The sequence below is a fragment of the Alligator mississippiensis genome, chromosome 4 (genome assembly GCF_030867095.1).
Source record: "Alligator mississippiensis isolate rAllMis1 chromosome 4, rAllMis1, whole genome shotgun sequence".
NCBI classification, from domain to species: domain Eukaryota; kingdom Metazoa; phylum Chordata; order Crocodylia; family Alligatoridae; genus Alligator; species Alligator mississippiensis.
In genome coordinates this window covers 6,694,032-6,710,322 of record NC_081827.1, presented here as the reverse complement: position 1 = coordinate 6,710,322, position 16,291 = coordinate 6,694,032, and the positions used below count along the sequence as shown (strand labels likewise).

The 16,291-nt window shown below is 39.4% G+C and overlaps 1 protein-coding gene across 5 annotated transcripts in view; it reads left to right on the top strand.

Moving 5' to 3' along the window:
- Positions 1-16,291, top strand: part of LRGUK (leucine rich repeats and guanylate kinase domain containing) — a 70,818-nt gene that overhangs the window by 17,773 nt on the left and 36,754 nt on the right. For 4 of the 5 annotated variants that reach the window (XR_009461480.1, XM_059725745.1, XM_019487610.2 and 1 more), the window contains 5 exons: positions 218-361; positions 4,223-4,303; positions 5,883-6,032; positions 7,708-7,814; positions 12,151-12,270. Coding sequence is in view for 4 of the 5 variants with exons in the window: in XM_059725745.1 (XP_059581728.1) it covers positions 218-361; positions 4,223-4,303; positions 5,883-6,032; positions 7,708-7,814; positions 12,151-12,270 (602 nt within the window). In the remaining variant the exon portion in view is untranslated. The remainder of the gene's footprint in view (positions 1-217; positions 362-4,222; positions 4,304-5,882; positions 6,033-7,707; positions 7,815-12,150; positions 12,271-16,291) is intronic. The other variant, XM_059725744.1, reaches the window with a different exon arrangement.

The window sequence follows — 16,291 nt, the reverse complement described above, 5'->3', positions numbered from 1 at the left end:
TTTTTCTTTCACTACAAAATTGATGTCTGGGGAGCCTAATACATAGAAGACCTGAGAGAGAAAAATGATCTATCCTTATCTGATAAGTTTCATAATAGTCTTATAAGCGACCACAGAAATTATCCCTTAAGAGGCAAGGATGTTGTTCCCCTGGGATACTTCATTTTTCACCCATGAAAACTTATGAGGTCTTTATCTGATTCGGATTCATTCCTAGAGAGCTAACCAGATTGAGAAGATAACTGGTTTGGAGGAACTGAGGGCTCTCCAGCGTTTGGATTTATCCAGTAATAACATCAGCAGCCTTGGAGGTTTGGAGGAGCACTATCTACTAGAGGTGATCAATCTGGAAGATAATCAGGTAAGGTCCTGCATATGAATCTGAAAGAGTTTTTAGTAAGTCCTCAGTCCTTTCTGCAATTCGGCTCCTTGAAGATTTAGCCCCAAATCCCCACAATCCTACACTAAAGAAATATTAGAAGACATTCAGTATTTTTCTGTGGGTCCCAGGAGCTGTGATGCAGCTCTCTCTGTCTCACTTAAGTGCTTGGACTAATTTCTGTTTAGGTCAATCATTCTTACACAACATTTGGTACTCCTGTCTTTGAAAGACTAAGAGCATTTTTTAGTGTGGCTGCTCCAGGGATGACACAATGTAGGGAACTTTTTTTCCACCCAAGTATACCTGACAACTATTACTTTTGTCTTGGCTATTCCAATATTCTTCAACCCTATCTTTCCGTCACAAGTTTCACTGGGGCCCTGTAAGACTTCCAATCATACAGAATTTTGTACTTTGTTATCTGGTGTCTTCTGTTATGCAGCAGAATATTCACTGGAGACTATGATGAGACCATGCAACTCATTTATACCAGTTTCAGATGACATTTGAACCCGGAAAAAGTTATTTCTGCAACTCCACACATCAGAGAGCTTTCCAGGTCTTTAATTTCAGAAGAGGCCCTCAATGGATCAATTAGTTTTCCATTAAAGCCAGTTCTGTGTAGTAAAAATCATAGCAAATAAAAAATAACATTATTTTCAAATATTCTCCCCAGTTTAAGGAAATGCGCACAAGAGTGAACACAATAACTTATGAATTCTTTTTTATAACAGCACGTTCAGGTCGACATTTAAAGGGTGCATCAATGTTTAAAATCTAGCAAGATGGGAAGCTAACTAATAGAATGGTCTTCATTAGCATTAATAACTGCCTCCATTGCTTCATAGAGTTTCGATTGCTCTTTATAGCAGGCAGAAGCTATTAATTCTGCCTCATCAAAATTTGTCTTGTTTAATGGTACGTGTCAGAAACTGTGGGGTGAGTTGCCACCTTTCCAACACATCCTTTTCTAGGTGACTTGAGGAAATCTGAGACTTAACCAATGTAACGATATTCTCTCCTATTTGAAAAAGGTGTATTATGAAGTTCAATTACTCTCTTAGGTGGTTCTGTTCTTACTGTTTGTATTTTTCTTGAACAGTGATATTAAAGCTAATTTATTCAACCAAAAATCCCAGCACCGCTGCCAGTTTTGACTCCATGACAATAGCCTCTATAGCAAAGAGGATTTTTTTTTTAATCCTGAACGGCAACAGTGGATTTCATCCTCCCCCATTTTCAAGAGTTAAAAGAAAAGGTCTAGAACTGTCCTCAAAACCCTTAGAACATCTTCTGTCTGAACAGATGGGAAGTGGGAATCATGTTTCCCGTTAATTAATATCAGAAGGCAAATTGATCTGTGATCTTCACCCGTGTGTTTTGAGCAGTGGGTAGAAGAATCTAGGATGGCAAAAAAGGGGGAAGTTCATTGAACATATCAGCTGTGTGGGTTTGGCTTGATACAGCTGGTAAGAAAGTTCTTGTGGGAAATTTTCCCTCTAAAAGCTATGCTAAGATATGGAGAAGATAAAGGAAGTACTCGGAGAAAAGGCTTTAAGTAGGGGAAGAAACAACAGTCAACGAGATGGGGACCAGACGGAGTTTGGACTTGCTGCTTTGGCTGCAAGAAGGCGTTATAGGCCGATCAGGTAGCAACCCAACACCAGCGCACTCCAGGATCCTTCAGAAGTGCCTATTGTTTCACTCGCTGCTGCTGATATAAAGAAATTGTTGGCAAGTGGAGGATTTTTTATGAGGTCCTGCAGACCAATCTCTCCTCTCAACCCAGAGTCAGGTAGAACATGCGGTGGGACAGTTGCAGGGAATTTTGTGTTACCACATCACGAACTGCATGTGCTTAGTGGATAAAATAATACTCTTCTCTCCGGAGAGATCCTCATTCTGGGATGATGTACTCAATTTGCTATTCATCAAAAACTCAGAGTAATAGCAGAACTTTGTCTTCATTAAATGAAGAGTGCATGTCTCTCAAAGAGCTGTCTCTCATTAGTTTTGCTCTATAATCATACAGCAGAGCCTTTATTATGATCTCGGCAGTATTGGAACATTTTTCCTTTAAGTGCTACTCCGCTGGAATTCCACATCCATAGCACCAGAGGACTCATTCTGCAAAAAACATTAATGCAAAAGGAACAGCAATTATCTGACTTTTAGCAGAAGCTCAGTATTCCAGCATAAAAGAGAGATCGCCATCCTATTATATGAAATAGGATTTTTTTTTAATGTAGCCACCATCAAAACACAGTGATGTTACTACAGCAACATAGATGGTAAAGCAAGTGTGTCTGTAGCACAAGCAGCCTTGATTGCTGCAAAGATGAAAGCTTATCTTTGTATTTCCAGGTGAACTCGCATAGATATTTTTTTTTCTTGTGGAAGATCAAGAAGCTTTTAAGATGGTATCATTTTGGGCACTTCTAGTGCTGTAGAAATTATGATGATGTCATGTGGGACAAGAGATCTTATTATAAGGAGATTTATGACAGTTGGATGAATACTGGTCCAACACCAACATATCATTTCAGCAGTAAATCCTATGACCAAAGATACAGCACATATCTAGCTTTTATTGATTATTTTAAAGAAAGCCCTTGTTCCCCAGAATTCAATTTCTTAAAACCTTGGCCTCAGTAACAGCTTAAAAAGTCTGAAACCACATGATTTGTGGTTTTAGACTTCTGTATTAGGAGAGAAGCTAAATGTGTCGGTTCAGGACTTTACAAAATCATTTAATTCTTTCAGTAGTAGCGCTTTCTAAACAGGTAAATATAATTTTTCAACCGCACAGAATGTTTAAGGAGATTTCGATTAAATGACTCCCATGCCAATTTGCTTAAAATGCAGATTTTCACAAGTTTTGTCACAAAGAGCTTGTCTACAAAAATGTATACGGAATAATCTTCAAAATTGGACATCTTCCTTTCTAGGATCCATACCTTCCACTGGCAGTGAAGCTATTCAGAGCCACTCTGTAATTTGTTTTGTTCTTCTTCAGAGGTAGTGGGAAGGCTAGAGATGACAAGTCTCATTTGAATTGTCCAGTCCTGTAGCCAGACATGCATGTTTGGGAGCCTCTACTAAGACTTCGCTTTGGACACTGAATAAAAAGAAACCCGTTTCTTAGAAAAAGGGAACGTTTTGTTTGTAACTCTAAATGTGCAAAAGGTGACTACAAACCAGTGGTGACCTTGGGGTTGTTGGAGCCCTGGGCAATTTGGGGCCCCTTAGAGGCTTAATTTGGATGATCTATAACCCACCACAGTTGTATCATGGATCTTTTTAATATTCTTTGGGGTAATTAGATAAATAGTCGAGTGTTAAAATGCAAATAGAACCACTTGCTTGCAAAAACTTCACCCCCCCCCAAAAAAATTGTTGCAAAATTTTGGGGCCCCCTAAAGTGTGGGGCCCCGGGCAGTCACCCGGTTTGCCCTCCCCTAAGGCTACTACTGTGCAAACCCACAGTCTCTCAGACAGCTGTTGCCTGGCTTTTGCACATCAGCCTGTGAAAATTGGATGCACTGAGCAAAGTAAAGCATTGGAGAGAGTTGTGTCTTTTAAAATAACTATAAACTTAGTGAGGCACGTTCCCTATCTGCAGCGGTTATTACCCAGTTTGCATTACTGGAAGTATGATATTACATGCGGTGGGTATGTGTACACATTTTGGAAGTGTATCGGGGGGAGGTGCGGGGAGAGGCAGGGTTGTACCCATGTTTTAAGGTTTAGGACTTAAATGCTTTCTGCTCATAGCTATTGTACTTATTATATGCACTATTATAGCTATTATACTTATGCTGTATATCTCTGTATAACTAGATTGCTGATCTGGGTGAGCTTGAATATATTGAAGATCTACCTCTCCTTAGAGGCTTAAATCTGTTAAACAACCCAGTGCAGGTAAGAGAGGCTACAAGGAGCCAAAAATGTATTTGCAATGATTAGTTCAGTCTTTGTCCAGATGTTAAAACAATGCTATGGAAAGAATAAATGTTATACGTGCTCTCCTAAAAGAAAAGCTCTGAAAAAACATTTTTCTCACCGAAGTCAGGGGAAAGGCTCCTGTTAACTCCACTGGAAGCTGATTCTACCTCTTAGCAACAGCCACCTTTAAACCTGCCTCCCCTTAGAAAAGTGATTGTCAGCCAGGGTGCCACAGCGCTTTGGAGTGCCATGAGATCCTTTTAATGGTGATGCACAATATTAGCGTTGTTTTGTGCGCAAATGCCTACATACAATCACAAGAAAATCCCAGAGATTTCACGTAAGAATGCATAGGGTCAAAAACAGTCTGACATGTTGTGGGCTTTCTTAGTTTTTTGCAGCAGAAGAATTGCTCTGTTATTTTTTGTGTCGTCAAAGGAAGAGTAAAACCAAAGACCTGGCATTTTTTGAGCAGTGCCTTGAGTATAACCAGATAGTTTCTAGGGCAGTGGCTCTCTGAGTTTTTTCCTTTCTGATGGACTTGTTCTTTATTCAAGATCCCTGCAATATCCCCAATAAGTATCCCATTGATCAATGACATCAGCATCTAAAGGGGAGTAAAATCATATGTTTTGACTGTGTACAACTCGTCCTGAGCTGTACCAAAGATTAAAAGTAATATCATTCAGAGTTTGATGATTTTCAGATCCCTTTTGAGCTTGACAGTGATTTGCAGTGTTGGGAAGAAATGGTCAGGGTTTCATTTCTCTCTCTTGATTCAAGATAACTATGTCAGTGTTTTATTGTGGCTTCCTTAAGAACGGTCTGTTGTTGTGTGCAATGCAATTAATAGGGAAAAATACCTGTAATATGCTTACCCTATAGCTCACGGCAACCTTTGCTTGACGAGACAGCCAGCCTCCTCAGAGCAGAATTTGATCTTGCTTAAAGATCACGTGCGTGTGATCTTTTCCTAGCTATTTTACTGTTTTTTCAGATACTTAAAAAAAACAAAACAACAATTATCTTAAGACATCTTTGACCTTCTTGAAATTTCAGTAGCTTACCACAGGACTTGGCTTTTTTTTAGAAATAGTACAAGTACGCTTCATCAGGTTGTCAAGATGTCAGCTCCCTGTTTGATTGCTAATTATTCTTTTATTATTATGCCTCTGCTTTTTTTAGCCACTTAAAAGCATCAGTAATGATTATTTTATACTGTAACTTTTTTAACACTTTTTGCAAGGTTAGGGGTATTAGTGTGGTTTATTATCTAATTCCCATATAGGTAACTACTTTCTGTCCTCATTAATTCGCTCTGCAGGTAGAGTTAGAAATGATATCATTCTTTAATTCCTGTCCCAAACTATTGTACAGTGTTGCTGCAAGCTGTTGATCAGCTGCCAGATTTTATGTTAGAGATGGCTGCATTTCAATGATCGGTTTATACAGCACATTGAGATCCTTCAGGGTAAATGGCGTTGTAGGCTACCATATATTAAGATAAAATACATGTGATGTTTTTGTAACCGAATGGAAGTTAAATATTTTGCAGCGCAACTTAAATGTTTGCAGATGTAAAAGAAGACCAGTGCATCATTTTTCATATTTCTATCAGGAACACAAAGAATATTGGCTCTTGGTGATTTTCATGTTGCTCCGTTTAACAGAGCTGGATAACAAGAAGATTACAGTGGAAGAAAAGGTACACAGTCACCTTAGTTTGGGAGTGTGGCTAAATAATCCTGCTGCCTGCTAGAAGAGAGTTAAAATGCTGGTTATTTTCAGTAATGTTTATATGCAAATAAAGAATTGCTTTATGTGGGGAGGAAAATTACCCACATGCCAGCTGGTAAGTGTCAATTCAGAGTTTGCTTTTAGGCTCCTGACATGTGACTGTATATCTGCTGTATAGTGAAAAGCAATTTATGGCATATCAGTGTGAAAATCTCCCATAAAGTATATGTTTCTTAATAAAGAAATGACTGAGTAGATTTTAGCAATCACAATAGTCCCTAGTTACTGGTTTGGATTCATTAGTTAATATTGGCCAAGTGTTTTGAAGCTGTAATCAGTGCATATTACTAAGAAGCATTTTCTTAAGATGGCTTATACTGCTAAGTAAACTGTCTGAAAGCTTTAGGCAAGATTTGTTTCATGATTTTTTTTTTACTGGGCTAACTTTATAGTTGGGAGAGATGTTAGACAAGTTTTCAGGCACCAAATGCCCTTCCTCAGGTTCACTTGTCTAATATCTAATGTCTCTCCCAACTATAAACTTGGTCCAGTAAAAGATTTCATCAAACAAATCACGTTCCTTGCTTTTTTTCCATTGTCCATCACTGCTGTGACAACAGTGCAACACTACTGAAAGCTGTAACATCCCTTGTAATTCTGTGCACCACTTCCATTAGTGGAGATCTGATTTTAAAACAGCTTTTAGTAAGAAATAACTGGAGGGACTGGTTGATAAGCAGGTGTTACATAGGACCTTTCACCTCTATACTGATATGTGAGCTATACACAGTGCTTGGGCCACAACCATGTTAGAACCATTAGGACAGTAAATTGCTACCGAAGTTGAAACCTTGAATAGAAAATTATTTTTAATGTGGCCCTTACCATCATTTCAGCTCATTCACTCTAGACTCGTAAAACATATCAGAACTGTTATCAGCCATGACTTCTCAGCAAATATAGCCAGAGCCTAAGTCACCAGCTTATGCTGCTATCTGATTGTTGTAGCCTATACAAAATGACTCAGTGGTTCTTAGTCCATTTCCAAATAAGCTGATTACATTAAAAAGAAAAATCCACCATTTGTCAGCACCAGCTAGACCTTTCAGCAAAATAGGCTAGAATGGGATGTGTTTGGACTCCCTTCTCCTTCCAAGATGAGGACCGAAGTCCTTTTTAGGGTGGCTTTGTAACAAGCTTACACTGCAACTGCTCCTGTCATTCCCTTCCTGGGAAATAAATGAAGGACTCTGTCTTTCAATTTGCTGTCCTTCACTAGAACCAAGAAAAAACACACACACAAAAAAGGAAAACTAAATCATAAACAAAGTCACTGTTTGCTTTATAAGATGATTTCCTTCCCTTAGCCTCTGCCCTCCTTCCAGGAAAAGCTAGAATAAATTACAGAAAGATGCTGAGATAGCGTGAGATGTTTTTCATCCAACTGTATTTAAGTATATAATCTCCCCAAAAGATTATATATCTATTATATATACATACATATACACACACACACATGATTATGAACAAGCCAGATACAAGGATGAGCACAAGAAAAGTAGGAAGTCCTCATTATTCACAGTACTCTGTGCAGCGTATTGCCAGTAAGAGCAACAACTTGGCTGTTCTTATTCTCCTAACAGGTCGCTGCGGTGAATAAGTATGACCCTCCTCCAGAAGTGGTTGGTGCGAAAGATCACATGACCCACGTAATGTACAGCCTGATGCAGCCACAGAGGATCTTTGACAGGTAACCTTACCTCCAGTTCATGTCCAGTCCTTTAGGTGGCAGTCGAGTAAAGCAGAATGAATTGTCCTCGTCCAGGGGAGGGCTCTCCATCACTTTCACACCTTTAAATCCATCTAATGAAGAGTAGGCATTCTGTAGTTTGCTATTATCAGTCTGGAAATTAGGCAAATCTTGTTTGGTTGAGTTGATTATGAAATGAAGTTAGTTGCTCACCTCTACACTCTGAGACAGATTGCCCAAAGCTCCATTTCTTTTAAACAATCTGCTGAAGCAGATGGCCATTCGCACCAGAAATGAAAGATGCAAAAATTCTATCAATACCCACAGGCAATTTAAAAATCTCTAGAGGGTGAAGCAAACTCTGCAATGTAACTTCTTCCTACTCTATTTACTCCTTCCCTTCACACTGTTGACATCCCATTGTGAGCAAAATGGCTTTACTTTGCAACTTGGAGCACAATTTACATGTTTGGAGCCAAACTTTCAAATTTACACTGAAGCCCAGCCAATTCTGCATTTTGAGAGGGGAAGGTGTTGCCCACAGACGAAAGCATAGAGACGAGACTGAGTTCTAGGTGATGTTTCCAGGCCTGGCATTGTTTTGTTGTGCATCTTCTCTCTGCTTTGTTTCTTGGCTATAGGACAGGAATGACGGGACTTGTCTACCTCATGCAGGCATTGCAATGCCTATTTCATGAATGTTTGCAGAGTGCTTCGCAACAGTCAATTAAAGATGATATAAATACAGTTTTATTATTATTGGCAAAATTCCCATGCTCACTTCTGTATCCCAAAGTCTATTTTAGGCATCTACTCATCCATTTGGGCATCTAAATACATAGCCAAACACCCTACTTTTAGGCCTATGGTTAGTAATTAAAAAATCTGCATGTTTGTTAAGATTCTTGCATTGCCCCCTGGGACTGATCCTGAAAAATGCTAAACACCCCACTTATGTTGCTCATTCCCCCGCAGGTGCCCATTGGCCTGTAAAATCAATTATTATCTTGCAGGATTGGGATCTCTTCAAGCACATGACGACTTTGCAGAAGATCCATGCTATGAATTCCTTCTAAACCAGACATAGATGTAGCTCAGATATTGGTTTATAGTTACGTATATTTTATTGCTAAACATGTACTTTTCAGTAAAAATCTGTATGCTTTCAGAGGTCCTCTATAAACAAACAGGTAAGCATATGGATTGGCACTTAAGGTAGTGACTCGTAATGTTAATGAAGCTTTGAGTGTTTGCCAGTATGCAGCTGGAAGAGCATGCACCGTGCTCATTAATGAAACGTTCCTAATGATGCTTTTTTCCCCTCTAAATTTCTAAATTAGAAAATGCTTATTTAGAGTCATTTTTATAGCTCATTTGCATTAATATCCCTAGATCATACACAAGCCATTTTTTATTTTTCAATTATTAATAATAATTCCATTCAAACAAAATTAGAGAGAGCCATAAAGTTGAAAAGTTACACACTTAATGATCAGGAAATGTCAATATTGCCATTATTTGTGCAATGCCCTTTCTTCATATGTTTTATGATGCTGTCTTTAATTACATGATAACCTGCTATTACTTAAACAATACGTGATTTCTTCCGCAACCTTAGATGCAGGTGAAAAGGGTGATTTAATCACAGCCCATAAAAATCTACACGAGGACCAGGAATTTGATAACAGGTAGCTCTTCAGTCTACCAGAAAAATGTATAACATGACCCAAGGTTGAAAACTAGGCATATTCAGACTAGAGAAAAGGCAATTTTATTTTTATTTTATTTTATTTTTTGTGAGGCTAATTAGCCCTTGGAACACCTTATCAGGATACTCTACCAGTGGAAATTTTAAAATCAAGATTGGAGATTTTTTTTCCCCAAGATTTTATCTAGCTCAGTCAGTTATCTGACTCAAAGCAGGATTTATTTCAGGAAGTCCTGGACCTATGTTATGCACAAGGACAGACTAGATAATCACAGTCATCCCTCCTGGACTTAAAATCTATGACTCTGAGACAGCTGCTTACTACTCTGTATGCCAGAGACAATTTATGTTGGCCTACGCACAACAAATGAACTCAAGGGTTCCTCGCCTTACAAGATACTCCTTGCAATATTGTAGGAAAAAAATTACATGATGACATAGGGTCATTTGAAACACTGTAGGATATTGTAAAATGTGCTCCTTGTCCATCTGATATACCAAAAAAAAAATAAAAATCAAGGAACTTTGTTTAAAGAGGCTAGAGTTCTGTGTGTGATCATATCCACTAATACTATATTATATCAGTATAGGATATGACATTATTCTGGAAAAGAACAAGTTGAAGAATGAAGTCCAAGTCAGAAATCCATATCGGGGCCTTATGTACTTATAAGAAATATAAATTAAGAGCCATGTTGAAGATAGGAATTTTATATCTTCAAAAGCTGGGTTGGTGTTATTATTCACAAGGAATAGGGCCTCAGGTAGCTAATGAGGGTGCTTCTACTGTGTGTAGATAAATCCTGAATCACCAGTTATTAAACATTTTTCATACAATTCATATCTTCCTTACAGGCCCTTTTTAATAATAGACTCATGATAGTAGTTGCTCTTCTTGGCGGTATCTCTCGGGGCCATGTTGTGTTGAGCCAGTCTTTTTCCAAACAGCAAAGGAAAGGCAACCTGAAAAGATGGAGAATCCAAGAAGGGAAGGGAAGCTGCTTAATTAAACAGAATATATCACTTTAGCAGGTTTTTGTCCAGCAATATGTTTTACATATTTTACCATATTGGCATGCTTAATGTCCCAGGTTATTTTGCTAATATTTTCTTCATAATTGTTGTATAAATATGTTTGTAACCAGAATAAAAGGCAAACAATATGCCATAAAACACTATAAGTCTACTGAGGGATACTGCTGCTATTCTGCCGTTAGTGTTTAAGGGGATGTAGTGTGCTACTCTGGGACTCAAAGACCAGGATTCAGTTCCCAGTTTATCTCCAGAATACACCATGACCTTGGAAAAGTCACTAAATTTGCTCTTTTTCCTCTGTTTCTCACCCCTGAAGCAGGGATAGTACTTCCCTTCTTCACAGGGATGTTAAGAAGATAAAATCTAATAATGCTTTAGTGCCACCAAGATAGTATGGTATTAGAGAAGTGCCTAGATGGATCGAGCTGTTTTGCTGGTGTGAGCTAATGCAGGCGGGAAACCATTAGTCTGAACTATCTAATTTTTTTCTTAGCTTAAGCTGGAAGGTTGTCATTATTTCAGATAGATTTAGTCATCTATTTCTCTTGCCATTTCCATTATAAACCCTGTTTTCAGGGATTTATATTCAGCTGTTTTAAATCACATTAGACTGAAGTTTGGCGCACAGATGTAATATTTTCCCCCTTTAAAATAAAACTTAAATGGGTCAGGCCATTTATTAGCTTCAAAAGTAGGGTATTTTAAAAATTATTTCAGCTGGTTTTTGACACGTTTTCAAATGGCGTAATTTTAAAAACCGTACTGAAGATTTTAAAAAAATGAGTCTCAAGTTACGTTCCATATTTAGGCACCTAAATAAGTGGTCTGACTTTCAAAAGTGCTGAGCGCCCACAAATTGCCTTTACTCTTTGTTTGCAGCTGGATGCTTATCGCTTCTGAAAAATCGAGCTGCTGATTCCAGTATCTAAACATAGACTTGGGCCAAGATATAAAAATGTGTGTCTGAGGTTAGGTTGCTGTATTTTTGCAAGCACTTCGGATTCTGTCTTAGGGTCCTGAATGCTTTCTACTTCTGTCAGTGCTGGTGGGAGGGGAGGGTGCTTAGCCCTGCACAAGATTGGGCCCATACACCTTAATGACTTCCATCCGACCGAACTATAAAGCACTTTACAAACTGCTGCCCTGTTCCAGCAAACCTTTGAAGTTCATGAGATTAAATGCAGGAGCGTATAAAGGTTTGCAGGGTCAGCCCTAGATGCATACAAGGCCCACTTTTTTGACCAGTAAAATATGATCATTGGGCATCTTTGTAGCAGCAGAGAGCGTTTCAAAAAAAGCTGCAAATCCAAGTTACAGTCTGAGCCAGATTCACCCCGTATTGCAGTTTTCCTCATGTGAAAAATGCTAGGACTTCTCTTATTAAATATTCTGTGCTGAATTTATTGTTTAAAATTTGCCTGACTGCACGTGCTTCTTTGTCTATTGTTGCTTTGCGGCATAAATTATGAGACTAATGCAGCAGGTAGTGGAGTTAAGTTCCAGTGATGACAAAATATGCAAAGAGCTTATAAAACATGAGTGAAAGTGTCCATTGCAGGAGGTACAATAACACTTTGTTTTCCCTTCTTGCAGCACTTTGCCTAGTCTTGATGCTCCCTACCCCATGCTGATATTTGTTGGGCCCGTGGCCTGCGGGAAGCGGGAACTTACTCACAGAATCTGCAGACAGTTCAACAATTTCTTCAGATACAGGTAAATTCACCCCAGGCACTTAAGAAAACATGGAGTGGGAGCAAGGCTAAATTTGTTGCATTTTTTAAAAGCAAGTTAAATGGGTGTTGCAATGTGTTCTGTCTCTTACCAGATCCAGATTGCCTGAAGTCCTAATTTATCTTCCCTATTTTGAATAAGCACGCTGTCATAAATATCATGATCCTTTCAAGGTGAACTGCAAAGAAAAAAAAAAAAGCAGCTCTAGTGTTTCTTGCGTCCATCCACTCATCCAGTCTTTGTCCCCCTGTCTCACTAGAGAAGTGCAAACTTTTCTGCTGAGCATTATATAATGTGCCCAGTTGCAAAGACGTTAGGGCGCCTGTACAGATTGCATTCAGAAGCGAATAGGAAGCTACTGTAATTGCTGGGACCACTGTAATGTGCTCTCCCTTAAGGCTACTGTCATGAAAGTAAATAGGCATTTTCTACACTTAACCAAAAGCAGTGTTGAACTTTCAAAGGTAGTGCTATATAGCATACGCTGCAGTGACCTGTAACATCCATTGCTGTCAGCATTACACTTTCTTACCCCCATTCTCTCTCCTCCATTACCTCTGTTCATTGCACATTGGTTGTATTGTCTCTTTAGATTCTTTGAGGCAGGGACTTTCTCTTCTAGTTATATATACAGCGATTGTCCGAGCAGAGCCCCAATCCTAATGGGGGAGGTTCCTGGGTAATAGTGGAATAACTATTAAGAATACAGCTAATAATTAGGTATATTCATTAACTGACAAGTGGAGTTGATTCTTCAAAAGCCTACTACCACAGCACCCTGGACTAGGTCTTTGTTCGATATTGTAGATCAGGATCTGCCTACTCTGTGAAGAAGCCTATTTGTATTTCTTCTTGCTCGGTGTTTGCAATATATAGCTGATAAGAACAGGTTCTACACTTGATCTTAGCCTATAAAAGGCCGAGAAGCGATTCATGAGCTAATTTAGTAAGTCAAACGGCCATTTGACAGAAAAGCTGCAAAGATTACATGACTGAAAAAATCAAATGTGCCAACTCCATTTTTTTGCTAAAATTTTGTAAGCTTTGAAATGGCAACCAATTGCAAACTGGTTGGAATTTTCACTGTGTGGTTTTGAAGAACATGTCTTTTTTATGTATACATTTTATTCCTTAAAAGCATTATGTGTGAGGGAGAAAAAGAGACAGAATCTTAACAGAGCAGAAAATTGCAACCATAAAGCAAAGTTGTATTTAAATTATTCAGTGGAGATTTAAGCAATATTATGGCCTACTCTCTTAAATTTCAAACATTGCACTCATTAAAAATGTATTTCATGCAAGATATCCTGGCAAGTTGAATGTAAACATGGCCTTGCAATTAAAAAAGGTTGTAACGTGTAAAAGAGATTCAAAAAATAAAGTGAAATTAGACTCTGAAACCATCTGGCTAGTGCTCAGAAATGACCTTTAAAGCTGGGTACATTTATAATATCTTTAAGAAAATCAGCCTTTGAAGTGTAAGTTTTATATAGCCCATGTGTAGCACACTGTTCTCATTTACCACAGCTTACTGATAAAATAGTGGCACCCACTAATGCTGCTACATTTAAAGATCTGTCAACCTCTGCGTCATAAACTTGACTTCTTAGTGGTTTACAACTCAGCTGTCTTAAAGAAAAGAAAAGAACTTCTTCAACATTATACCTAATATCTTAGTACTGGGAAAAAAATAGAATAAATTAGTCTGGCAGGGCTTTTTTTTCCCCCCAGAACTGTATATATTTATTCATCAATAAGCACCATTACAAAGAAACCAGACAAGTAAGTGTTACATGGTTTTCATTAAAAAAAACCTCAAATGATCAGAATAGACTTATTATATTGTTAAGAACTTACTGAAACACCTCTGGAACAAAAAAGAGAATTAAACGAAATATTTGCAATTCCAGATTAAGATCAAGTGGTACTTGCATTGCTTTTGGCAAGTGAAGTAGTAGACATAAGATTAGAATTTTCTCTTACTGTAGGTTCCCTTTGCCATGCCCTGGCAATATAAAAGCGACAGAATTTATCTGAGACTCAGGCCCACAAGTATTGAATCATCGAAAATGAGGGCTGGAAGGGACCTCAGGAGGTCACATCTAGTGTAACCCTCTGCTCCAAGCAGGACCAGCCCCAGCTACATCATCCCAGCCAGGGTTTTGTCTTGAAAACCTCCAAGGATGGACAGTCCATCGCCTTTCTGGGTAACTTGTTCCAGTGCTTTATTACCCATCTAGTGAGGAAGTTTTTCCTAATATCCAATCTAAACTTCCCTTGCTGCAACTTGAGACTGTTGCTCCTGGTTTTGTATGTGGTTTGTCTTCAGTGATACCCCATATCCAAATAAAACAGGTGGATGTCAAGCTTGGAAATGGAATCTAGGACTCCTGCCTTCCAGTCCCTTGCCCTAGACCGAGGTACTCAACCCCTGGCCCATGAGTCTGATCCAGCCCCCAGGGAACAAAGATCTGAAAAATTGGCAGCAGGGAAGCAGTGGCCAGATTGTCCATGGGGAACTCCCTGGGCCAGATAGTGTGGCCCTGCAGGCTGGATTGGGAACACTGGGCAGTGCAGGTCTTCATCCCAGCGGAGGCCGCGTGGAGCATGATTAGGGCATGCAGACTGGGTGCAGGAAACATGGGGCCCCAATCTGGCCCACGGACCAGCCCAGAGCCACTTATCAGGCCTGCAAGGGTTAAACATTGAGTGTCACTGGGCGCGTCTACATGATATGCTATGTCACTGCGGCAATGAGCTACTGCACCGTAGCATCGCAGGGCACAAACCGTGACGGCGATGCTACTGCGCAGTAGCATCTAAAAGTAACCATGCGGCGATGGGACTGTGCAGTAACGCTGGTTAGTATTTGTACTTGCTTAAACGAGTACTAAATGACTGTGTAGTAACCACTGTGCAGTCCCTTCTGCACAATCCTCTGCTCATGTAGACATGACCAGTGCCCTGAACATTGCTGGATCTAAGTATGAAAAGGCATTTTTCAAGCTGTAATGTTCAGTGTGGCCCTAACCTTCAGCATGCAAGCTGTCTGTCCGGTTTTATGTCACAAAACTGATTAAAACTCATTATCAGCCAGGCTCAGTCTAATTTAGATGTGAATGACTTTTTGCTGGGTTTATCAAAAGCCAAGGAGACAAAATGTTATCACTGTAAGTCTGCGCCAGAGATCTGCATGACATTTTTGTTTCACTTGCTTACAGTGTAAATTAAAAAAAAAAGGCAACGTATCATCTGCCAATAATAGGGCATGAGCCACTGCTGTGAGTGGCTGAGACCAGATGTACAATGGCTAATTGCAGCAGAATGAGTAGAAAATTGTTGAAACCTTTAAACCAAAATCTCTTTGCACATGAACTTAAATAAAGAGCCAGATTCAAGTTCACGTTCATTTTATTCTAGAATAAAGTTTCCGTGTCAGGTGCATTACATTGTTTTATGTGGTAGTGACCATTTGAAATAGTTCCTCTTCCTGTCCTACTTCCAGCTGACCACTGATCCCAGCGCTGATTTCTTTTTGGCATTGCAATTTTAGCACCTGCCTGGTTGTTCTACCTCAATGGCTCTCAGCCAGGGTGCTGCAGCATCCTGGGGAGCTGGGAGATGCTTTTAAGGATGTTGCCATTAGATGTGAAAACGCCTACATACGATTCACAACATAAAGTCAAAGATTTCAAATGCAAACCCTGCTGCAGTCTTCCTAAGTTCTTTGCAACAGAAGAATTGCTGTTACTTTCCTGTACTCAGGAAATAAGTGATAGCGAAGAACTGGCATTTTCCGGGGAGGGCCCTGAGCCCAAAAAAATTGTGAACCTCTGTTTTACCTACTCCTTCCATGCATTGTTCAACTTAACCCCCACCAGGTCTTCCCCTACTTAAAATTCCTCTCCCTGCCCACCGGGAATTGACACAGGCAAACAAACGAATCCATCTTTTCCCAACTTCAGGGTGCTGTGACAGTGTCAGCTCGGGCTGTCCTGGCTTT